This window comes from Betta splendens, chromosome 4, assembly GCF_900634795.4.
Source record: "Betta splendens chromosome 4, fBetSpl5.4, whole genome shotgun sequence".
Taxonomy (NCBI): domain Eukaryota; kingdom Metazoa; phylum Chordata; class Actinopteri; order Anabantiformes; family Osphronemidae; genus Betta; species Betta splendens.
In genome coordinates, this window is record NC_040884.2 from 32,329,942 (window position 1) to 32,356,877 (window position 26,936).

General features: G+C 40.5%; 2 protein-coding genes across 8 annotated transcripts in view; both read right to left on the reverse strand.

The window, feature by feature from the left end:
* LOC129604011 (uncharacterized) overlaps nt 1-26,936 on the reverse strand; it is a 237,442-nt gene that overhangs the window by 39,372 nt on the left and 171,134 nt on the right. The window lies entirely within an intron of this gene.
* LOC114853122 (inactive N-acetylated-alpha-linked acidic dipeptidase-like protein 2) overlaps nt 1-26,936 on the reverse strand; it is a 539,927-nt gene that overhangs the window by 14,115 nt on the left and 498,876 nt on the right. For 6 of the 7 annotated variants that reach the window (XM_055508329.1, XM_055508328.1, XM_029146091.3 and 3 more), the window contains one exon: nt 16,420-16,513. In XM_055508329.1, the coding sequence (XP_055364304.1) occupies nt 16,420-16,513 (94 nt within the window). Of the gene's footprint in view, nt 1-1,353; nt 1,464-16,419; nt 16,514-26,936 lie in introns of those variants that run through there. The other variant, XM_055508330.1, reaches the window with a different exon arrangement.

Genomic DNA, 26,936 nt, shown 5'->3' on the forward strand with positions numbered 1-26,936 from the left:
TATAAAGAATGGTTTCAAATAACAGCAGGAAGCAAAGATTTCTTTAACCAAAAAGAAACCATGAACCAATAATCCAGGGTTAAGTCTTACCCACCAGACCCTCGACTGGGGGTTTGGACTCGTCAGTATCACAGTATGTTGGGAATAGAGTGTGACTCATCAGAGGGGGAGAGAAGACAAACAAAGGGAACTTAAATGGCTCTGGCTCCTCACAGCCAGCTGGGAGTTATTTGGGAAATATCATTTGATTGTTGTAATTCATCACATGCTTTGACACACGGGGACCTGTGTGAGTGTGTTTGTGTTTGGGTAGACTACTCGGCCCTCTGCAATAATGGCAGCAAAGAGGAAAGAGAGATAAAACAGGGATTTTCTGGAATGGGATGTTTTAGTACATAGATCTCATGATACCCACATGCTGTCTGGCATGCATTTACTATTTAAAGCTCCCTGATCATACAGCTTTTCACTCTAAAGAATATTGGACTGAAATGTCTCAGTAAGGTCTCTGTAAATTTTCATCCCATACAACCCTTTAGATCGTCCACACTGCCCCTGTCAATATGTGGTTCTGACTCCCCATCAGCAAACGCTGTGTTTTCTGGGCGTGTCGCAAGCGAAGCTGCTCGCTACACCTCTGTGCGGAAGTGCATACCTTTTTTTTTTTTTAATTTGCTCCATGGATACGAGCCACCGCACAGTTACGATACAATAGGTGGCAGTAGTGCGACATTGAGAATGCAATCCACCGCAATGTTCCACAGAAGAAGACCCACTACAGGACTGCACGACATTAGTCAGCTGGTTCGTAGCGTCGTAGAACCATACGTCTACGATCCCGAATCTGACCCTGAAGCTGAAGATGAGGCTGTTGAAGTCACCACATTTCGGCTGATGCAAGATGTGTCTCATTGGTAATGTCTCATTTACTTCAATTTAATTGATTTATGTAATTTGCAAAGTGACTAGCGGTTGCTAATGCTTATGCTAAATGGGGTGTGCAGCTTCAATATTCACAACACGACTTACCTGGAAAACTCTCGTTAATAGAAAACACTACTTTAGCTTGCATTATACAAATAAATAAAAGTTTGAGAGCATAGCTGAAATAATATAAATACATTTTACATTTACACATTTCACTGTTTTTGTCTTACTTGTGCTGCTGCTCTGACATAATTTTATTTAAAGAATGTGCATTAATATTTAGAGCAATCACTGCATGACCTACCTGGGAACAAAAAGCATTGGTTCAAATTATATATTGCCTGATGTATTTTTACTGCTTTTAGTTATGTTTTTTGATCATTCTTGATAAATCTGACAGTAATATGTCTCTGTATCTGAAGTTGTTACAGGTATCTAGTCTACAGAGGCTAGTGAGCTGGTGCTGAGGATTCCTGGGGTGAAGAATCTGAGTTGCCATCTCTTCATGCTTGGGTTGTAGATGAAGGCAGAATTTCCTGATGGATAAAACAGTAAAACACTCATTGTATGATGGATGTAGACCACCTGTGGAATAACTCCTTTACCATTTGAGTAAAAATGTGTTTTTTGTGAGTGCAATACTCATTAAGATTTTTACTATTTACATATAATTTATGATTTTTATTTATGTCCGGTTCATCTTTATAGCTTACCATATTAGAAAGAGAAAAACATGTAATTTCAATACTATGATTTCCTGAATAAAAGTGTTTTCCCTTCAGAAACAGAGTTCAGTGAAATACGTAATAGTTAAAGCCAACTTTATTGTCAACCAAAAAATGCACCACTACTCCAAAGCTTGAACCTCAGTTAGCCTTGTGGTTAAGTGAGTTTGATCCCTTGTCACTGCTCTTACTATGCAACTTTATTATTTTTCTGAACAACATTGTTGATATTGATATAGTTATTTTCTGTTACTGCAAGAGAGACCTGCGTCGCTGCAGCAAAACAAAGTTTTCAATCTCCTGAGCTTTTTTCATCTTCGGATACAATTTATTGGCTTTACATAATTCTTTGGTAATGGGTCATGTTTAAATTAATATCATTAATAATATAATGTGAAATAGTAATATAATTTGAGCATGCATGGCCACCTATTAAGGTTTTAAAATGCCATAACTTGTTCATAAATGTTGTCCAGTGGTCATAGATTTTACGTAAATACCCGTAATAATCATAGGCATTTGTTTTACAGCAGGTTTTGATTGTAACTCCAGGATGCCAGAACTCAGCAGATCTACAGCGACTCATTATTGCAGCAACATATCTGTTCCGACATGTTTACTCTGCTCAAAACTGCAGGTGAGAGGAGGCTGTTTAGATCAGTGGTGTCACCGCAGCAGAATTCTTATGTCCTCAAACATAGATTTCACATCAGTTGGTGTGGTTTATGTGGCTAACCACTTTAGGTTTGGGAAAATGTTGCTTTAATTGAACATGATCTGCCAGTCACATGTTAGCCAACTTAGGGACGTTTGTTAGCAGTCAAAAACATTTTAATCACGTGTATCCATGTAAGCTAATTCACCAACAATATCAACAGAAGCTTTGTGAGGTTTAATAAGAACAGTAGTACTTTCATATGTACTTTCATACTTTTCATATGGATGTCTGCATGTTCATGTTCTGTTATTCCATTTCGTGTCATCTCCTGTGCATTTATTCATTGCATTGTAGAATCCTCGTTCAACTTTCTACCCTACTAAGAACACAGAACATGCAAACAACAAAACTTAACACACTCCGAACGAACACACAAACCTGGACAGAGAACACGATGACACGACAACATGTAACATGCAATGCACCAAACACAAGGACAACACAAAGACTAGACAAACCTTGATCAGTGACAGGACTGGACCTCAAGACAGAAACGACGTCTAACAACAACCTCCATGTAACACCTATAGATACAGTAACAAGGGATAACGAACCAACAAAGACTGTACCCAAACTAGAAACTTAAATACTCACTCAAACAGGTGACTCTAATTAACCTATTAACAGGACATGACACGACAGGAAATGAAAAAACAAAGAACCAGCCAAGAGGGCCTTAATGCAACGTGAGCCAGAGTGCCCTCTGGCGGCCCGGAAGCTGACCCGCAACATTGGAATCTTCAACTATTAATCTATTGTTCAGCTTTTAATATCTTTAATACTTTCTGAGCTATAGTTTAAGTATAGGGTGGTTTTCTGTGAATTCTCAGCTTTTCCAGCAGTGTGTGACATGAGCGTGAGTGCGTGATGTCACAGCTAGAGTGTGAGGGCACACGTTTTTTTTAAGACAGAACTTTTCTCTTTAACTCGTAACTACAGCCACAGTTTTCACTCTATTAAAATATTTTTTCAAATCGTTTATACTCATACCTGACGTCTTTCCAATGAATGATGATGATGAGCCCTCAGAGCTATACTTAAGTTTTTAGCTGCCTCAAAGCCCAGAGAGTTCCACAATTTCTCCCATAGACTCTAATGCATTTGGCTGTTATACCTTTCCAGAGAAACGCAGAAGTACGACATTCTGAAATCGCAACTGTGGCCACTATGTTTAGTCTTCATACATAAAACTCACACCAGTTGCTCATTGAAGCCTTGGCATTCATAAAGTAAAGTTATTTTTGTGACACCTAAAATCGTTTTACTGTAAGAAGCCTGTAAGAAGCATGGGTGCAACTCTGCTTTCACAGATCAGAATAAACCTGATTTTCCCGCCTGTCGTCTCTATGACAACAGCGCAGCTGCAGCTTTGAGTGACAGGTCAAACCCCAGATGTTCATTGTAGCAGCTCTATGCATATTACTGATTAGTTCATTACACAGTTTGATTGTTTAGTAATTAATCACACACTTCGTCTGAATCCTGTCAAAATAAAAGCACCAATCCAAAATTCTAGCTTAAATAGCACTATTTTTGCTTTTGAATGGGTAATTGTGTCTAGTTAGTGAGACTATTTTACAGTTTAGCTATTAAGCACACACAGCCCCTCCAAATCCTTTCAAGATAAAAGACCGAATCCTGATCTTTAGCTAAAAATAGCAATATTTTTGCTTTCATTTGGTTTATTATGACTAGTTAATTAGAGTAATATACAGTACTGTTTAGTGATTACTTGCACAGGCTTCCTTTATATCTTTTCAAAATAAAATCACCAATTTAATTTATCATCTTTTTTAGTCGTTTTTAATGCCTCTGAATGGGATACATTTAGCAATATTTCACCAAATAAAGTAAACCTTTATACACATTCTTCATTTTCAGCAGGTCAGCTTCTTCTGCAAATATTCACTTCTAAACAACTCCTATTATCTTTCAATGCTTCAGCTACTTTCAGTTATGTTTTAAATGTTTCAGCTGCTTTCATCAATTCTTCATCAATACATTCAGCATGGAAGCATTCACTAAATGTAATTTAAGTAAAGTAGTCTAGCAGATATGTTGATGCTAATAAAGATTTTACTTTGAGAATTTTACATTTAACATTTACATTTAACATTTAGATTAACATTTACATCTGTATTTAACATTTAAATTTAGACTTTTGCACATTTAACTAAATGTGAGAAAACATGTGTAATTTAGTTAAATGTGAGAAAACTAGTTGTAGGTGCTCCTGTTACATTCAGTACCCTATAAGTGTCCCTTCATTCTTAAATACTACCCAGCATCGTTTTGGTCAACCCTCAATGAAAATAATAATGACATACCAATGTTGTTTTTTAGAAATTAAAATTAAAAAGATTGCTTCCACTAAGCACTATCTACTCATTAGTTTTTTACAACAAATAAGTAGGGCAGTGTCTCATGCCCTCATCTATGTAAACATTTATTTCCCACCTTGGCTACACTAGCCAAAGAGACTTATAAGAACATCCAAATTATTTTTATGAATTGCAGCAGAAAACATAGTTGAAAGTGATTCCACACAGCTACATTGAGCACCGTGTCAGCCAGCAGCTTGTCTGACACAAAACAAACGCTGGACAGGAGAGCGCGCACCGCCGAGTAAACAGCTGCTTTTTTCAGTTCTAATGTCAAACCAAACTGTCATAACTTTAAATACTACTATACTAAATACTATAATCCTGTGTCACAGACGACCAGCATTTTGTAATCTTGAGCCTGTGTAACACAGTTAGCCACAGCGTTTTACGGCCAAAAGTGGGAGTCCATCACCTTCTACAGGCCAAAAGGACGTAATACATACTCGATGATAACGCGGGGCAAATGTAAACAAATCATAGTAGAGGCCAACACTTTTAATTGTTACCATTGAGATAGACTATGGGAGGAACCACAGAACCTGAATTAAACACACAGACATGAGGACTATTACTGTATAGGGGGGCCAAAGAGCAAAACAACTAACAAATTGGTGATGACTCAAATGCTCAGAACCCAAAGAGTATCGACAAAGAACAAAAATCTCAAAAATATTGCAATTTACAAGTTCTAGTGAAGTAAAATTCACTTATTTATTAACAAGTTGGAGAGGTTGAAACACAAGAGTTTCAGAAAAAGTGAACCAGACTTTACAGATTTTCCTCATACATTGCCAGTGAATGTAGAGTAAATAATCCATCCATCCATCACGTACAACTACTGTATATTATATACTATGTGTGGCTAATGGCTGAAGCAGGAATCACATGCTACACATATCAACTGCGTTTCCTCCCTGGCATGAAATTGTTGGATGCAGTGTGACCTTTTGCTTTCCTTCCTAGATTGAGTTTCTTTCTCTAAAGTGGCTGTAATTAACTTATGGGTTTACTTCTGTGTGGTAATTTGTCCTCACAAACCTAGCCTTAAACACCCCGAGCCTATTTTCTGGGGGTTGTCTGGAAAAAAATAGCATAGCTACATTTAAAAGAATGTATGTCTCCAACAATAAAGTCTATTTGAATGCAAATAATGCCATAATATAGGGGACCCTTTTGTGCTGTGATATGAGGGGTAAAAATGTGTTATTGATGTGATGTTTAGGAATAATAAAAGTAAACCTTTTCAGTTCTGTCTGAAGAAAATGCACTTTCAGGATGAATATGTAAATAGAGGCCTCAGCAACTTCTAGCCTCCATATATTAGCACAATTAGTGAACATTAACTCAGCTAAAAGATGGTTTTGATGAAATGAAGCAGGACAAAGTTATAACGATTTTAATGCAAACAGTCAAATGAAGTTATGGATTCCCAAGTGTAGATGTCTAATGTTTTTGTCCACCACTATAGCACCTTAAATAGCAATTAGAAAAAGTAATTTCTCAAGGAATTACGTGGGAGAGCTGTTCTGTTGCCGAAAAGATGCGAAAACTAAAGTAAAAATACAAGTACGACAAAATGATAAAAACAATAAAACGTTGACAAATATAATATAATACAAAAATATAACAATGACAGCAATTAAAAAGATGATGATAAAAAAAGATGACAACGATTCAAAAGTTGACCAAGGTAAAAAAAAAGTCAAAGATTAAAAAGTTGACCAAGGTGCATTCTTGACAATCATGAAATTAACTGTGTAATAGTTTAATAACTCGTCATAATTAACCAGTCAGAACCAAAAGTCTGGTCATAATTAACCATTTAAAGGCAAAAACGGTGCAGTTAAAGCTAATAAATTGCATTGGTGCTTTTATATTGAAAGGACTTAGGGGAAGCATGTGCGGGTAATTACTAAACTGTTAATCAATCTTTAAATAGTCATAATTACCCAGCCAAAAGCAGAAATATTGCATTAAAGCTAATTATTTGGCTTGATGCTTTTATTTTGAAAGGATTTATAGGAAGCATGTGCTTAACTAATTTCTTGAGAAATTACGTGGGAGAGCTGACCTGCTGCCGCAACAATGCCAAACGCTAATTAAGCTGCTGACGTCACAAAGTTGACTATGAGAAAACAATGAAAATGACAAAACGTTGACAAAGATTAAAACGATGACAGCAATTAAAAAGATGATGATTAAAAGGATGACCAGGGTGAAAGGATGACAAGATTAAAAAAGTTGACCAAGGTGCATTGTACATTTTGGAATGGTTTCTGTAGCTGAAAGGATGCAGGAGTAGTTAAGTGCCGAAAAATGTACGGTATTTCCATGGGAAAATAGGAAAATCATTTCCATAGGAAAATGCACAGTGAATGTTCCCATGCTGAATGTATTGCTGAAGAATTACTGATAATAGCTGAAACATTCACAACATATCTGAAAGTAGCTTAAGCTCATAAAGTATAGATGAATGTATCTGGACAGAACTGGGAGTTGTTTAAACAGAGCTAAATGTTTTCAGAAGAAGCTGAAGCAGATGAATTCAAGAAACGCTAAAATGAAGGAAGTATGTAAAGGATTGCTGGATTTAATGAAATATAGCTGAATGCATTAAAGAGGTAAATAGAGCTCAAGAGCTGAAAGAATAGTTAAAAGTTGTGGTAACGTTATGAAACAGCTGCAACTTTAAATCTGGAAAATTTGGAGCATTGGAGGAAGCATGCATGTGCAGGTAATTGCTAAACTAATATACAATACACTAATACAGTCGCATTAACTAATAATAATTAATCAGTCAAAAGCAGAAAATGTGCTATTTAGTCTAAAGATTTGGATTGCTATTATTTTGAAAGGAAATCAATGCAGTTATATTAAGAACTAATTGCATTAACATGCCTTATTATACTGTAAAATATTCTAATTAACTATTTGTAATTAATCATTTTAAACATTGCTGAAACTACCTGATGAGTTGAATGTATAGCTGAACAGATGTGCAAAGAAAAAGTTGCAGAGCTGAATGTGCACAAATAAAACAAAAGCAGTTTGATTTCAATAAAAATTATAATATGTTTCACACATGACTACAGTCATCCAGCGACCCCGCATATGGGATAAAGCAGTATGGAAAATGGATGGATGGATGGATGGATGGACATGACTACAGTCTTGCAAATCCTTCTTCTGAACTTGGTTGAAATACTTGTTCGATTCAGGAAGGAAAAGCTGAGAATTCCTCAAAAAACACCCTATGCTTAAACTGCTACAATACAAGCATGACTAAATTTACCTATATAAGAAAAGTCAGGTAGTTTAAAAAAGCTGAACGTGTACACCGCAGGCCTCTCAGGTGTTTCCCTGAGGTGACGTAGGCACTGAAGACGTACTTTCAACAGGCCTATGGTCATTTCCACCCGGACTCTTGTTCTGCAGTGTGCCACATTAAAGCGCTGCTGGGGGCCTGCTTCAGGTTCTGGGTAAGTCTGACCTGAAAGATAGGATCATGGCAAGATTGAGCAGGCAACCATGGAAACGAAGGTTGGAAGCAAAAATCAAGGCAGCTCGGAGGGAAGTGAGCCAAATCACAGAAGCCCAGAGAGGTGCAATGAAAAGACCAGTGAGGTACAGCCAGATGCCCATACCTGAAGCACTCGAAACTGCCAAGCAAAGGCTACAAGCCTTGGCCAGCCGCCTAAAGAGATACACCAGAGACAACGAAGTCAGACGAATAAACCATCTGTTCGCAACACAACCTGCGAAAGTGTACTCTCAATGGCAGGGTAATAACAGCAGAGCAGACCCACCAAGGCTGGAAACTGAACAGTACTGGAAAAGTATATGGGAGAGGGAGGCATCACACAACAGCGATACCAAAGAGATGCACTGTCCCCACTGATGTTCTGCATAGGTCTGAACCCCCTCAGCCAAATAACAAACAAGACTGGCTATGGATACCGACTCCGGAACGGGGCCACCATAAGTCACCTCCTCTACATGGATGACATCAAGCTGTACGCCAAGAGTGAGCGAGACATCGACTCGCTGATCCACACCACCAGGATCTACAGCTCAGACATTGGGATGTCATTCGGGCTCGAGAAATGTGGGAGGATGGTGACAAAGAGAGGCAAGGTAATCCACACAGAAGGGGTCTCACTCCCAGAAGGAACAATAACATTGAGGACAATTACGAGTACCTTGGAATACCACAGGCAAACGGCAACCTTGAACAGGCAACAAGGAATGGAAAGGAACAGCCAAATACCTCCAACGAGTAAGGTAAGTCATAAGAAGCCAGCTCAATGGCAAGAACAAATTCCGGGCAATAAACAGCTACGCCCTGCCAGTGATCAGATACCCTGCAGGAATAATAAGGTGGCCAAAGGAAGAGATACAGACCACAGATGTTAAGACACGGAAGCTCCTCACCATGCATGGAGGGTTCCACCCCAAATCCAGCACCCTGAGACTGTACGCTAACGGCAAGGAAGGAGGCCGAGGACTAGTGAGCATGAGAGCCACTATCCAGGATGAAACATCTAAGATCCATAAGTAAATCAAGGATAAGGCCCCGACAGATGACGTGCTGAGTGAATGTCTCAGGCAGTGGAGAACAGAGGATGAGATGCTGGAAGAGGGACCATCATGGGAGGACAAGCCCTTACATGGGATGTACCACCGGAACATAACTGAAGTGGCTGATCTCAACAAATCCTACCAAATGCTTGAAAGGGCTGGGCTGAAAGACAGCACAGAGGCACTCATCCTGGCCGCACAGGAGCAGGCCCTGAGCACCAGAGCCATAGAGGCCCAGATCTACCACACCAGACAAGACCCAAGGTGTAGACTGTGCAAAGAGGCCCCTGAGACGGTCCAGCACATAACTGCAGGGTGTAAGATGCTGGCAGGCAAAGCATACATGGAACGCCATAACTAAGTGGCTGGCATAGTATACAGGAACATCTGCGCAGAGTATGGACTGGAAACCCCAAGGTCAAAATGGGAAACACCTCCCAAGGTGGTAGAGAACGAGCGAGCCAAGATCCTGTGGGACTTCCAGATCCAGACTGACAGAATGGTAATGGCGAACCAACCAGACATTGTGGTGGTGGATAAAGAGCAGAGGAAAGCCGTAGTGGTGGATGTGGCAATACCAAGCGATGGCAACATCAGGAAAAAGGAACATGAGAAACTAGAGAACTACCAAGGGCTCAGAGAAGAACTGGAGAAGGCTTGGAAGGTGAAGGCCACAGTGGTGCCTGTGGTGATCGGAGCACTGGGGGCAGTGACCCCCAAACTGGAGGAGTTTGCAGAACAGATCCCTGGAAAAACATCCGACATGTCAGTCCAGAAAAGTGCAGTCCTAGGAACAGCAAGGATACTGCGCAGAACCCTCAAGCTCCCTGGCCTCTGGTAGAGGACCCGAGCTTGGAAAGTGGATGAGACCACCCGCGGAGGGTGAGAATAGAGTGTATATATATAATCAACAATCAATATATAGAGGTGTATATATAATATATAGAGGTGACACTTGTGAGGTGTGTAACAATCAATATATATATATATATATATATATATATATATATATATATATATATATATATATATATATATATATATATATATATATATATTGATATATATATATATATATTGATATATATATTGATTGTTACACACCTCACAAGGGTCCCCAAAAAGACTTTGTGTGGTTGCAGAGATGAAGTAATTTGAATGTACCCTTCCCCCCTTTTCCGTGAAAATATGAAAATAGGCTTGAGGCCCAAAAGGATCACAATTTAAAAAAAACAAGAACTTTGTATTTGCTTGTTCAAATAATTCATTGTGCTGTCTGTAACTACAGAGATCTTCACTATACTGTACAACTTGCATCTGTAGCAATCCACGTCTGGACTGAGGTAACCTGACCTACAGTGGCAGCGGTTCAAAGTGACTAGGGTTTTTACTGCAGTACCGCCGCGTCGCCACGGCGCAGCGAGTGTGTCGCTGACTAAAGATTTTTAATCCTGCAGCCGGCTGGAAAAAATCAGGACGCTAGTCTCATTTTCACCACCAGGTGGCGCAGCGTTGATTAGAAGCCTCCAAAGCACTACAGCGTAACTGAGGTCCGACTGTTCATTTCTACCTGTAACACACATATATTACACCAGACCTATTTTACTATTAAGTATCTGTTGTGTGCTAAAACATGGGGAGTATGAAGGGCAACAACTTGTTGATGGCTTAGTTATTTTCTGTTCACTGCGAAGTTATAATCGTTCTGTGTGGTTTAAAACAGGCAGCGCCACAGCAGCAACACATTCTTGTTTTTATTCTCCTCAGCTTTTTCGTGTCTTTAAATAGAAGGCGTCTCTTAAAAATATGTACACACCCACCGCTCTAACATCCGATACAACACATTGACTTCACATAATACCATGATTATGCGTCGCGGTTTATTTAATATAATTTGAATGCGCAAGGAAAGACGTAGAGCGCAGTCAATCTGCGACTACAGCCGCTTATTTAGGTTTTAAACTTCCACAACTTGTTAATGAATGTTTTCCAATAGTCGTAGATTTTACGTAAATAACCGTAATAATCATAGGAATTTGTTTTACAGCAGTTGTCGGTCGTAATTTTGACAGGACGCCAGAAATCAGCAGATCTACAGCGACGCATGTTTGTTCCTACGCGTTTACTCTGTGTCTGCAGAACTGCAGTTTGACTTGTTTTGACTGTGCGTGTCATTGTAACTGAGGCTGAGAGACTTATTCGACCAGTGTACGTTTCTACATTTTCATTTCCCATCCGTCCATCCAGCCACTTTCACCGGCGTTTTCGTTTCTCTTTCGATGAGCTGCAAACGGATTTTAATCAAAGCACCGCCTTACAAACCAATAAAACAGGCAAAAATATTTGTTTTTTACAAAAAGACACGGAATTGGAGTTAATATGTTTTATTGTTTAGAGACAAACGGAAAACAAAAAGTCGTTCTCTCGTTACCTCTGCTTATAATTTGGTGGAGACATCAAACTCTTACACAAACACGTGACGTGTTTCGGAGTCATGTGTCCAGACAGAGAGTGACCAATACACAAATGTATGGAAGTGCAAATGCAAGCTACGAGAGGAACGGGGCAGTGGCGCACTAGATGTAGCGAGAATTTGTTTTGACTGTGCGTGTCATTGTAACTGAATGAGTGGCTGATGTGACTTATTCGGCCCGTGTATGTTTCAAAACTTTGATTTCCCATCTGTCTATCTATCCCGAATAAAAGCACCGCATTACAAACCAATAAACCGAACAAAAATATTTTTTAACAAAAACACACGGACTTGAATTTTAAGCTGTTTTTTTCGTTTAGAGAAAAACGAAAAACAAACTGCTAAAACTGCTTTTAATTTTTAATGGAAGCTCATCCGTGGACGGGTCGCGGGGCAGCAGTCGTAGCACAGAGCTCCAGACTGCCGCTCGAATGAAACACGAGATCGAATGAAATGTGATGTGTTTCGTACTCAGATGACTTGGATCTGAGTTCAAAGGAAATCTACACACCCCTCCCCCCTCCTTCGTAGAGGCGCATAGACATGCTAATGTGTTGCTGCTACTCGATCAGCAGGTGAGAAATACCTCAGCTCCGGGACAAAGCTCTGTGAGAGACTGGGCAGCATCGGGCGGCGTGATCAGCTGCAGGTCTAGGACTCATTAATGCAGCAAGTAGTTTGTTCTACATACGTTTACTCTGCAAAAAAAAAAAAAAAACCTATGTATTTATCGTAGCTTTCTGGTCTAAGTTATTTGTAGCACTTCGACATTCGTTTAAAATATGCAGTGCTTTTTAAAATGAAAATACTAATATTATTATTTATTACCTTTATTGTAAACACAGTATTAATTGCACAATTTGGACTGGCGAAGATTTGCGCTTCTTTCATAATAATCATGGATAATCAAGGAAGAAACTGCAGTTCATATTTGTTATTCAGGGACGGTTTAATAAAGATTCAGTGTGGTTTTTAACTGAACTGTCAGCCAAGATACGTGCATTATCAAATGAATGCGCCTGTCAGCGGGGAAGACATCAACTCTATTCAGTCGCTCTTCCGTCGCTGTTGCCGTCTCCTCCCCAGTTCACACACCTTAACACTAGGACTACTGGGTTTTTTAAATATACCAGTTCCTACTACAAGGTGTTTCTACGAAGTTAACCAGCTGTTTATTTCGTTATTACTGCTTTCACCTGTACCACATAAAGTCATTGCAGAGCTACAGCCATGTTCCCACAAAGTTAACCAGCTGTTTATTTCGTTATTCCCTCTTTCATGTCCGTCTGTTGAATGGAAGTGCAGGTTTGAACAGGGCAAACATTATTTTTATTTACAAAAAAAAATTAATACGTTTACAGATTGACCGGTGATGCCGGTTGCTCTCAGTTAAAACAGCTGTTTGAAGCAGGGAAAAGCGAGTTAGCTGTCCTTGTCGATGCCTTGACAATGTTTTATCATCGGCTAGATCTCTGAGCCCCGACTTTTATGTCTTCTTTGGATTAAAAAACAAATGTTGAATGTTCTCAAATAATATAATATTGCCGCCCTCCGCGGCTCCCAGTGTTTGTTTTTTTCATTTAAAACGTGGGTGTTACCGGTGGCAGACCTCTGGTCTAGATCATCCTTATTCACTTTTTAAAATTGTAGTAGTGTAACCTTAGTTAGTATTCCTTTTTATTTTTTTTATTTTATGTTTGGGAAACGTGACATTTCAGCTACTGTGATTTTATTTGTCATCAACATTAGTTCCTACCTGTCCTTGTTGACGGGGGACAGGAAAAAGGTGACGCGCGTTGGATAAGAGCGGCATAAAGAAAAAAGTGTACATGTGCCGTAATGTCTTGCCGTGTGGTGCATTAAAGAAGCATTCCACGTAAAGAAAATTGCCCGTACCAACAGCAAGAAATCAGGGTTACAGTAGCTTGTCTGCCACAAATCGAACGCTGCACGCGGGAGGGCGCACCGTTCAGCTTCCTATTTTCGGTTTTAAACTGCCATAATTTGCTATAATTTACTTACGTTCATAACTTCATACTATAACGCGACCAGCGGTTCATGGTCTTGGCGATACATGCACTAAGTAATACAACGTTGTCATCTCGTGATCACATGAGGATGATGAGACGCTGTTTTTCCAATAATTAAAATAAAAAAAACTGCTTCCACCCAGACTCGAACCCCGGACAAAAAAAACTTTGTAGCCATGCACGTTAACCACTAGGCCACCAAAGACCTGATCATTGGTCGTTCTACAAGAGGCTATATGACGGAAGCAACTACGATGTTTTAGGACCAAAAGTGGGAGTCAATCGCCACCTACAGGCCAGAAGGACGTAACACACTCCTCCCGCAGTACAAACCCGGCACTGACGCGGCAAATTTGAAACCCAAACACGGTGGGGGTAGACACTTTTACCGGCTGCCTCTGTACATGTGAACTTAACTCCCTCCTTTGAAGAGCCCCTACGTCCCTTTCAGTCCCCAGAGATAAAGGAACCCCGAATCTTTCTCCACAACAGGAAACTGGCTTCTATCACCACAGGCACCAATTGACGCCAACATCTCAAATGTCCATATCAAAGAACCATGAGTCCACTTTGTTGATCTACCTGTAAATCTCTCAGGATTCCACCTCTGCTTATCATGCCAAAAGGACAGGCTGTCACATTTATCACTGAGAAGCTGCCTCTCCCAGAACTGGGACCACCAGCCATAAAATGTGGAATGTGCTCATCAAGAGAACAAGAGACTTCATTTGGACACAAGTTCTGGTTCAGATGCACCAGAACTTTCAACTTCCATGAAACAGATGCCATTGTATTCTGTGGACAAAATGTTTTCATTTGGTATTAGATTGGTTTATGTGTGATCCTTAATGCCTGATCTACAGATTTGCCAGGAAAATCCTAAAGTTACAAAGGGACTTCCACTTATCACCATGCTTTCCTTTGTGTGAAGACACAAAGTTGATATACAGATACTCACCTTCTTAACTTCTTTTAATCTGTGCAACATAGACTATGTCCACCAGCTACAATTAGGTATCCTCATTATTGTATTACATTTTTTTAATTGTTACAATTGTTTAATTAGTAATGCCCAGATTAGGTCATTTATAATTTGATTTTGCTTGCATTTATTATTCGTGTATGTTTTGTGTTTACTGGGTGTTACATAAGACAAGACCAGTCATCATGAATAACATTTCATTTGTTACAGCGTTGTAAGGGACCACATATAAGACCTTAAGATTCTATGCATTTAATATTGCTGTTTAACCATTCTGACGTCTCTGCTTATTTGAGTGTCAAAGTGATCATTACACGTGTATTGTGTTATGGTGTGATGGAACTTTGAGCTTGATGAAAAGAGAAGAGCTTAGTTATCCCAGATTTAGGAGCGATCCAAATCAAATAGTTTGATTCCTGATCTGAAGAGGTGGAACTCTTCAACACTGGTTGAACTAAATTCTCCGCCCTGCAGTGACCACTGCCTCAGGGGTATTTAAACCAGTGACACCGTAGTGGAATCAGATTTCCCTCTATCTTCAAACTTCTTTCACCTTCTCTTTTTGCGTCGCATTACTTTTCTTTAATTTTCCTTTGTTCTTGAATTTTGTAAACCTAAGTTAAACTTAGAAACACGAACGAACAACACATTTTTTAACGTTAGAAACTCATCAAGAAACTAAAAAACTATCACAAACAGTCCTTAATCGACTCGCTATTTTTGATCGAACTAATTAAATTAGATTCCAGCCGTTTCCCCTTTGGGCTGGTTTAAGTAGCGCTGACGCTTTGAAACACCTTGGAAAGTCCATTCTGGCTGACTGTTACTTCGCTGAACCCGAGCCGTCATCATCACCGCGGGCGACGATTCCTGGCCCAGAGGCCGTGGCACCTGGACCAGAGAGGGCACGCCTGCTCAACCAAGCCAGTAACGGGAGACGCTGCACAGCGGCTACAGCTCCAAACTAAGGCAAGACAAACATCTCTAATCCTCTGAGAATTCTGGTGTTTCTCAAAGCGCTAACATTGAACATTCCAAATTCATTAGTTATCCTTAGATTTGAATTAGTTAGAGACAAATACTCTTTTCGCTTGATCATAGCCATCACACACTCAGGTCTTGACCATTCCTTGTGCTTTCACTCATTGATTCATTCACTGTTCATCATCTCATTCATCATCTCTGATTGTTCTCTCATTTTCTGTTCTGTTTATTTGAGTATTTCAATATTATGTTATTCATATATCCAGTAGTGTTAGATTAATAAAACGTTAAAAGGAATCAGGTTTTGTGTGCATTGCTCTTCAAATTTAAGCAGAGGTCACTGGACCGCAACAAGAATTCATAGCATAAGAGACTGATTTGGTTTTATCACAAGAAAGTTGTTATTGTTATTTTTAACTGATAACTCATTGAATTGACATCTGGCGTTGACTAGATTGATACAGGCGTGGTTTCAGCTTTAAAACAAACCTGGTGCCCCAACTTCGAGGTATATTAATGTTTCTGCATTAATATCAAACTCTTAATAATTTGAATCCGCTACACATCAAATATTCACAAACCCCTGTTGATATAACAATTGTCTAATCCTAAACGTACCTTTAAGTTTGTTCTGCACATCCAGAGCAATATCCAGTGGATAGAATGGCAGCACTGGGTCGTTCACCAGCCGCAGAATGGCTTCAGCTGTCATCTGCAAAGACAGAGCATATTACCGTGTGTGAGCCTAAGAACAAGTGTGAGCAGAGTGGTTGATCTGAAGCCGCTGCTGTCGTATGAAAGCAAGCCCAGAACAACAACTATAAAAAATAAAGAGTTTATAAGAATAAGAATAAGAAAACCTTTAATAGTCCCGCAGTGGGGAAATTACCTCTCACAACAGCAGTACAGATGAGCAAGAATACAGGTACAGAACAGTTTGTGTTGGCACAGTACAAAGCAGTACAGTACAGTTAGAGTGAGTATGAGGTCATTGCAGGGTTATTGCACGGTAATGGGTATAAGATTTGTACCGGTAACATTATACATGATTGTTCACAGATTTACACAAATATTGTGCAGAGCAGGTTGCTATATAAACCACTGATGCAGTGGGTGAGTGACTGTGGTGGGATGTGGTCAACAGTTCTGATTTATACAGTCTGACAGCAGCAGCAGCAGGTAGGAAGGATCTACGATATCTCTCCTTCACACAGCGAGGGTGGATCAGTCTGCTACTGAAGCTGCTCTCCAGAGCAGACAGTGAGTCCTCCAGTGGGTGAGAGACCTGGTCCATGATGGATGTCAGTTTAGCCAGGACCCTTCTCTCACCCACCTCCTGCACCGTGTCCAGAGTGCAGCCCAGGACAGAGCTGGACTTTCTGATGATCCTGTCCAGTCTCTTCCTGTCCCTCGCTGTGATGCTGCTGCCCCAGCAGACCACACCGTACAGGATGGCTGATGCCACCACAGAGTCATAGAAGGTCTTCAGGAGTGGCCCCTTCACTCCAAAAGACCGCAGTCTCCTCAGCAGGTAGAGTCTGCTCTGACCCTTCCTGTACAGTGCATCCGTGTTATGAGTCCAGTCCAGTTTATTGTTCAGATGCACTCCCAGGTACTTGTAAGAGTCCACTCTCTCAATGTCCCTTCCCTGGATGTGCATCGGTGGGATGACAGCAGGCTGCTGTCTGCGGAAATCCACCACCATCTCCTTCGTTTTCCCTGCATTGATCAGGAGGTGGTTCCGCTGGCACCAGTCCACAAAGTTCTGAGTGAGTCCTCTGTACTCTGCATCGTCATCATTGGTGATCAGTCCGACGATCGCAGAGTCATCAGAGAACTTCTGCAGAACACAGCTGCCAGTACAGTCCCCTGTGGGGCCCCCACACTGCAGGTCAGAGTGTCAGACACACAGTCCCTGGCTCTCACAAACTGAGGCCTGTTTGTGAGATAGTCCATAATCCACTCGGTCAGATGAAGGTCCACACCAGCCTCCTCCAGTTTGTGTTTCAGAAGCATCGGCTGGATGGTGTTGAAGGCACTGGAGAAGTCAAAGAACATGATCCTCACAGTGCTGCCGGGCTTCTCTAGGTGGGAAAGAGCTCGATGTAAGAGGAAGATGACAGCGTCGTCTACTCCTATGCCGTGTCGGTAGGCGAACTGCAGCGGGTCCAGGTAGGTTCCCACTGCAGAGCGGAGGTGACCCAGGACCAGTCTCTCCAGTGTCTTCATCAGGTGTGATGTCAGAGCCACTGGTCTGAAGCTGCTGGGGTCTTTGGCGTGCGGTGTCTTGGGCACTGGTACCACGCAGGAGGTCTTCCAGAGCTGTGGTACCACCCTCAGCTTGAGGCTCAGGTTGAAGACATGCTCCATAACTCCACACAGTTCGCCTGCACAGGACTTAAGGAGTCTGGAGCTGATGCCGTCTGGTCCAGCTGCTTTCCTGGCCTTGATCTTCCTGAGCTCACTTCTCACCTGGGTGCTGGAGAAGGATAGGGGTGGAGGGAGTGTCTTAGTTTGGTGTGAAGTGAGGGGTTGAGGAAGTGACTCAGTGTGGTGTGAAGTGAGGAGGTGTGGTTGGGATGAGTCACCAGTCGTCAGGGCTGAGGGTAGAGGGCTTTGTGTAAAGGTGTGAAGGGCTGTGGGGGCTGGTAATCCAGTGGTATGAGGTGACAAGAGGTTCGGAGGCAGCTGCTGGGAGGTGTGAGTGGGTGCTTGGTCAAACCTATTAAAGTGTGAGTTCAGTTCGTTGACCCAGCTCAGGTCCCCCTCAGCCTGTGGGTGTGGAGCTTTGAAGCCTGAGATGGTTTTCAGGCTCCTCCACACCTCACTCACATTGTTCTGCTGCAGCTGCTCCTCCATCTTCCTCCTGTAGCTGGACTTCCCCTCACGGATTTTCCTCCTCAGCTCCTTCTGCACCCTCCTCAGCTCCTCCCTGTCCCCTGATTTAAATGCTCTCTTCTTCTCCTTTAGCAGAGCTTTAATATCAGGGGTGACCCATGGTTTGCTGTTGGTGAAACACCGAACCCGCCTGGTGGGAACAGTGTTTTCACAGCAGAAGTTGATGTAGTCCGTTACACAGTCTGTTATTGCGTTAATGTCCTCCCCATGTGGGTTGCAGAGCTCCGTCCACACAGTGGTGTTAAATCAGTCCCTGAGAGCCTCCTCGCTCTCAGCTGTCCACCTCTTCACTGTGCGGGGCACCACCGGCTGCCTGTGTACAACAGGTTTATACACAGGCAGGAGATGCAGGATGTTGTGGTCAGCTCTGCCCAGCGGTGGGAGGGAGGATCTCTGCATCTCTTTTGGGTTTTGTTAACCGTCCTCTTGGTTTGTTATCTTGTGATTTCCTGTATATAGTTTGATTTGGTTTACCTGTCTTGTCTTGTATTTAAGGACTTAAGCTGTCCACAGTCTTTGTCGATTCATTGTATTTCTCATGTTACGCTGTCCATTGTGGTTTCTGCCTTTCTACAGAGGCAGCCGGTAAAAGTGTCTACCCCCACCGCGTTTGGGACCTGCATCTGCCGCGTCAGCGCCCAGTTTGCATTGCGGGAAAGAGTGTGTTACGTCCTTTTGGTCTGTAGGTGGCGATTGACTCCCACTTTTGGACCTACAACATTGTAGTTGACTATGTCATATAGCCTCTTGTAGAACAACCAATGATCAGGCTTTAGGCGGCCTAGTGGTTAAGATTTGTAGCTGCAAAACTTTTTGTCCGGGGTTCGAGGCTGAGTAGAAGCAGTTTTTTAATTTTAATTATTGGAAAAACAGCGTCTCATCATCATCGTGTGATCACGAGATGAAAACGTTGTATTACTTAGTGCATGGATCGCCAAGACCATGAACCGCTGGTCGCGTTATAGTATTTACTATAGTTATTAAGGTAAGTAAGTTATGGCAAATTATGGCAGTTTAAAACTGAAAATAAGAAGCTGAACGGTGCGCCCTCCCGTGTGTAGCGTTTGATTTGTGGCAGACAAGCTACTGTAACCCTGATTTCTCGCTGTTGGTACGGGCTACACTTTTCTTTACGTGGTATTCTTCTTTAACTACCACAAAGCAAAACAGTACGGCACATGTACACTTTTTTCTTTACGCCGCTCTTAACCAACAGGCGTCACCTCTTTCCTGCCCCCCGTTGTTAATTACAAATAAAATCACAATAACTAAAAAAGCTCAATCTGTAAACGCATTCACTGGTTCGGACGCTTCAAGGTGTGTGAACTGGGGAGGAGACGGCAGCAGTGACTGAAGAGCGACTAAATAGAGTTGATGTCTTCCCCGCTGACAGGCGCATTCATTTGATAATGCACGTACCTTGGCTGACAGTTCAGTTGAAAAACACACTGAATCTTTATCAAACCATCCCTGAATAACATCTATGAACTGCAGTTTCTTCCTTGATTATCCATGATTATTATGGAAAAAGCGCAAATCATTGCAAGTCCAAATTGTGCAATTAATATTGTTTACAATAAAGGTAATAAATAATAATAACAATAATAGTATTTTCATTTTAAAAATTCACTGCATATTTTAAACGAATGTCGAAGTGCTACAAATAAATTAGACTAGAAAGCTACAATAAATACATACGTTTACTCTTGCAGAGTACTCATCGCAAGAGAAACGAAAACGCCAGTGAAAGTGGCTGGATGAGCGGATTGGAAATGAAAATGTTGAAACGTACACGGCTGATTAAGATCGATCTCAGCCACTCAGTTCTCTCATGACAATGAGTCAAAACTAGTCAAACTGCAGTTCTGCAGACAGAGTAAACGCGTAGGAACAAACATGTTGCTGTAATGCGTCGTTGTAGTTCTGCTGAGTTCTGGCGTCCTGTCAAAATTACGATCGACAACTGCTGTAAAACAAATTCCTATGATTATTACGGTTATTTACGTAAAATCTACGACTATTGGAAAACATTCATTAACAAGTTGTGGAAGTTTAAAACCTAAATAAGTGGCTGTAGTCGTAGATGGACTGCGCTCTACGTCTTTACTTGGCCATGCGCATTCAAATTATATTAATTAAATCGCGACCCATTATCATGGAATTATGTGAAGCCAATATGTTGTATCAGATGTTAGAGCGGTGGGTGTGTACATATTTTTAAGAGACGCCTTCTATTTAAAGACACGAAAAAGCTGAGGAGAATGAAAACAAGAACGTGTTGCTGCTGTGGCGCTGCCTGTTTTAAACCACACAGAACAATTATAACTTTGCAGTGAACAGAAAATAACTAAGCCGTCAACAAGTTGTTGCCCTTCATACTCCCCATGTTTTAGCACACAACAGATACTTAATAGTAAAAACTTAATAGTAAAATAGGTCTGGTGTAATATATGTGTGTTACAGGTAGAAATGAACAGTCGGACCTCAGTTACGCTGTAGTGCTTTGGAGGCTTCTAATCAACGTTGCGCCACCTGGTGGTTAAAACGACACTAGCGTCCAGATTTTTTTTTTTAAGATATTGGTGCATATCCATCACCTAGTATTAAACTACCCTCAACATGCTTTATGTCAATGGTTTTAAGCAACAACAACAGTTTCTAAAGACTCTAAAATGCTCCCAAACTGGAAACCACATGCAGCATATTATCCGTTCACTCCTCTGAGCCTATGTGATATTTGGCAGTTTAGTTAATCTGGCGGAGCAGCTGTCCATGTATAACACTACTTTGCTAGTATTTAGAAAACGGCCTGCAGCGTACAGATCTGCTGTGCACCTCGCTGTACTGTACCTCACTGCCACTGAAATCAATCTGGGGGGGGGGATAGAACATTGATTTGAGGTTGGTGAGTAATACTACTGCAGAAAACATATATCAAAATCCTGTAATGTGGTGGGACAGAAAAGGCCGTTGATTTCTTATTTATGGCCTTATTTCTGGATGGTTTCTTTCCAGACAGAGAGGAGGAGAGAGAGAGATGGCGACAGACAATGATGGGAGAAGAAAGGCAGAAAAGAGGCCATGACATAACAGAAAGTAACACACAATTCGAGCTAAACAGAGTTGACACTTGGAGCGGAGCGGAAGGCAGAGCAAACTAGCATGAGCATTTTGTTTCATTTTGATCTCTTTTCATGAGCTTGCTCGACCTTTTAAAATAATTATAAAGTCAGTAGCAGCTGTTTGTTACATCTTAAGAATGTAACACTAATCAGCTGCTCTTGCTGTCATGTGAACTCACCCTTTAATGTGCAGCGAAGGTAAGAGAAGGAGTGTTTTCATTTGTTAAAGCATCAACACTATGGCAAGAGCCAGGCTCACACTCAAAGTGACTACCAGTATGTTAAAGCCTGTTTCCACAGATTTAATGTCTTGACCTAAATGTGTTTTTTCATATTCAGTAGGAAACAAAAGTCAGATCAGTTTCAGTCTAAACCCAAAAATGCTTTGTGCTCTTTCTTAAATATGAAATAGAAAACATGTACACACCTTCAAAATAAAACATGGAACAGTTACTACACATTTCATATATTAACCGCTGTGACTGTAACATATCAACATTATTGTACAGTAATTATGACACTAACTATTAATAAATGAATTCATTAATAATATCATTGCCATCAGCCTACACGCTGACACCCCTCTGTGACATATAATGCAAAGCACTGTGCCTGAAACACGCCCCAGCTATGCACAAAGCATGAAGCAACTTCTCCAGCTGGGACAAACAATGTTTAACCAGTGTAATAAAAGACATAATGATTTTGAAGAGCAGGAACTAAACTGGAAGGTTTTGGGGAGACTTTTATGGAATTTCATGTGTCCAATACACCTTCTTGTCTTGTGACTGTGATAGAGATGGAAAGTTTGATTCTTTTAACTGACTCGGATCTTTAAGTCTCGATCAGTAAAGTGAACGAATCACTTCGAGTCATTCATTCATTTACAGCAGGTGACGCTGTGTGCGTTGTAAAAATGGTCGTGGTTCTCAAACACTATATACTAAAGACAACATGGTTTGCTTCAGTGGATAAATTGTAAAAAAAAATGTCCTGCATCTTCCCTGCCATTGTTGTTTAACAGCGCGACAGTCGCTTGGTAGCGGTCACATGATAAATGAATGAACGAGTGAGTGATCTGTGAAGGTCCGTATGAACGAATCAGGAATGAACTGGAGCGTTTGCTGAACGTCACCAGTTCTTTTGTGTCTCTTGCTGCTGACGGATAGAAATGTTGAGCATTCAGGGTCTGTTCTATTCTCTGAGGCCCAGACTGGAAATAAACACTCATGTTACATGTACCACCCAACCAGTAGCCTGATGCTCTCAGTGCTCGGCTGTCACGTGAAAATTGATTTATTATTATTATTATTATTGTTATCATCATTATTATTATAATATATAATTATTATATAATTGTGGCAGAGTATACAGTAACCCACATTAAACATGTTATATGATATAATGTTTGAAAGTACTGATTTACAAACACACTTTACATTATATACACAATAAAACTTCACACATATACAAAATTCAAAGACTACTAATTAATTGTGATTCCATGAATAAATAATATATGTCGGCTGTCAGGTAACAAATAAATAAATGTCAGAAATCAGACATGGCTCATTTCCTTCATCATCAAAAGAAGTTGTTCTTTAATTAATTTTTTATCAAATTAAGACCATGCTTGCATGATATGTTACATAGTATAAACAACATGCAATTTGGTGATGGAATCAATCTCGGGTGGCAAGAACCTCAAGTAGTAGTAGTAGTAAGTGAAGTAACATTTTCTAATAGTACTAATGTGCTTCAAGTGATCATTGGGTCATTTTATTAAATGTCCATGTTAAACACTCCTCATTGCCACAAAACACTACTAAAATGGCTCAAATTGTCCTTTTTGACCTGTTTAGCTTGATCAGTGATGCGGATAAGGGAGAAAGGAACAAGTAAAAACGATAAAGGAATGTCATGTGACTGACAGGCTTGAGATATCTCACAACTTATCTACAAACAGTACAACACGGTGGATCAGTAAAGTAAGTTACCAAGAAGTGCTTACAGGGCTTACATGCTTACAGTAACAGTGTGGTCTTTGAAGACTAAGGAGTGATAGCTCATTCCTTTATCGTTTTTACTTGTTCCTTTCTCCCTTATCCGCATCACTGATCAAGCTAAACAGGTCAAAAAGGACAATTTGAGCCATTTTAGTAGTGTTTTGTGGCAATGAGGAGTGTGGAGACACAGTGATGTAGAGGTGCAGTCACTGTGACAACCAGCCAGAAAACAGGTTAAAATGAAAAACACGTATGACTACCTAAAGAGGTTCAGTGAGTCTTTCACATCTACTTCCTGATCCAGAAGCTACGCCAACTAAAAACTAATCTTTTATATGAATCGGGAGGAACGAGTCCTCTCAGTGAACGACTCGTTCAGTTCCATGCAGCACCTTCTCTCGCCACATGGCAGCAGCTGCTTAAGCTCAGTCAGCAGGACACTTTCAGGACTCACTCGACTGAGCGTCCTTTGTGGGAAATTTTGTGTTTGTCATGACATGTTGTGCTTCTGGCTGAGGGTTGTTCCTGGGGGGTCATCAAGCATCTGTTTATCAAATGATTGTGGTTTCACTGTAGTGACCATGGGAACATTGTTAAAGGAAGTAAAGGGGGGTTTACTGCACTCATGTATATCAAAGACCAGTCTACAGCTCATGTGGGGTTTGTAAAAGGGTATAAATACAGGTCTTGTGTCCTCAGTCCTTTATATTTTGTACATAGTAAGATGTGCCTTACGTCTTAGATGTACTGTAAGTGATCCACTCCATGTTGACACGAAAGTAAACTTTGAGATGGTTTATCACACTGGTGATCTCTGGTTGATTTCTTTTAAAAGAAGATTTCCTCTACACCCTCCTCAAGGATTTGTTCTTTTGTCACGTGACAGCCGAACTGCGCAGGCTCTGTAGAGCAGCGGGTGCTCCAGTTTGTTTCTGATTCTTTCCTAGGATTCTTATGGATCGTTTTTTCGTTCTTTTGTCATATCACAGCTTTGGCTCAGCTACGGTGCTGTACGGACTGAAAAACAAGGAAATGAGCCATGTCTGATTTCTGACATTTATTTATTTGTTACCTGACAGCCGACATATATTATTTATTCATGGAATCACAATTAATTAGTAGTCTTTGAATTTTGTATATGTGTGAAGTTTTATTGTGTATATAATGTAAAGTGTGTTTGTAAATCAGTACTTTCAAACATTATATCATATAACATGTTTAATGTGGGTTACTGTATACTCTGCCACAATTATATAATAATTATATATTATAATAATAATGATGAAAACAATAATAATAATAATAATAAATCAATTTTCACGTGACAGCCGAGCACTGAGAGCATCAGGCTACTGGTTGGGTGGTACATGTAACATGAGTGTTTATTTCCAGTCTGGGCCTCAGAGAATAGAACAGACCCTGAATGCTCAACATTTCTATCCGTCAGCAGCAAGAGACACAAAAGAACTGGTGAGGTTATCAGGTTTTAGTAGAATGGACTGGGAGCAAGAACCTTGAGTAGGACTCTGATACCTGTATCATCACTGCACGTCGACCCATGTTCTCACTGTCTCTCCTCACTGTGAGCCCACATCGCTACATGAGCATTAAAAGGCAGATGTACTGTGGAGCAGGTTGAACATAAGCAGCGATTAAACTGTTTTTGAAAACATAGAAGAGAACATAAAGGAAAATGGTAATCCATCAGGGACCACACATGAAGACTCAGATGCTGTTTGGTCCATGAGTCACACTGAGAGTCATGAGCTGTTACACACTGTGAAATGTCATGTTAACATTTATTGGACTGGAACATGTTGTTACATGCATTTTTAATATGTTGACATTATGAAAACTCCACTACTCACTTGATCTTTGCCCAGTATGTCATGTGTGCTGATGGTTCCAGTGACATCCTCTTTAGATTTTCTCATCAGTCTCGGATAGATGTTATTTTACCTTTTTATGAAATGTTGTTTAGGGTAAAAACAACTGCTCTTTGAGCAAACCTTCATTTAAACTCGACAAGGTTTGATTGTGTTGGACTTACAGGGTCGGAGCCCAAGGTCCAATCTGAAAACTCTACTTCTATCTGGTCCGAAACATTTTTAAATTTATGTATTTACTGTGTTTTCTTCCATTTATCTAAGTTTTTATATGCTACAGAAAACCCTTGGCTCGATGCTTCCCTGACAGTCAAAAAACTAGCAGCATGGTCTAATCTAACCCAGTAACTGCTCAACAAAATTTGATGAAGTTGCCTTTCAGTGAGTGTCATTTGCCTGGTCTAAGAACAGTCCTGCCTTTACAGACTAAGATCTGTCTCTAAGCTTAGTAAACGTTTAAGCTACTGAAAAGACAATATGCATTTATTTTTCATATACAAGTCCATTATATCATTTCAGACCTGACAATAAACCACATAAAGCTATACAGTAGGAATGACTCAAATGCTCCTTTTCCAAATTGGCCCAGAGGTCGTGTATTCTAGTGGCATTTGCTGTTTGAGGCTCCTGCTGCTGCACTGCTGAAGTTTTATAAAAAACACAAAACAATCAATTTGTACCTCAAAAAGGTGGATTTAGTTTAAATGCAACATAATATGAATGTAAAAGCAATGTGCAGTAAATCTTAGTAAGTGTTTCAATCTCGGCCCCTGCTGCTGCTCATCACGGTGTTCTATGGGTCCATGATGGACTCTCCACAGAATGCAGTGTCCCCACTCATTTTAAAAACAGTTTGCTTGTAGTGATCTAGTGTGAACATGAAGTGCAACGTGTCATAAATAATCAGCCACAGCACAGTTTAACATGGACATTTAATAAAATGACCCAATGATCACTTGAAGCACATTAGTACTATTAGAAAATGTTACTTCACTTACTACTACTACTACTTGAGGTTCTTGCCACCCGAGATTGATTCCATCACCAAATTGCATGTTGTTTATACTATGTAACATATCATGCAAGCATGGTCTCAATTTGATAAAAAATGAATTAAAGAACAACTTCTTTTGATGATGAAATGTGAATAAACATTGACACCCAGAGTAGAGAATGAGTGAGTGGTTGTTGCTTCAAACAGCAGAGGGCTCTGTTGTGACATG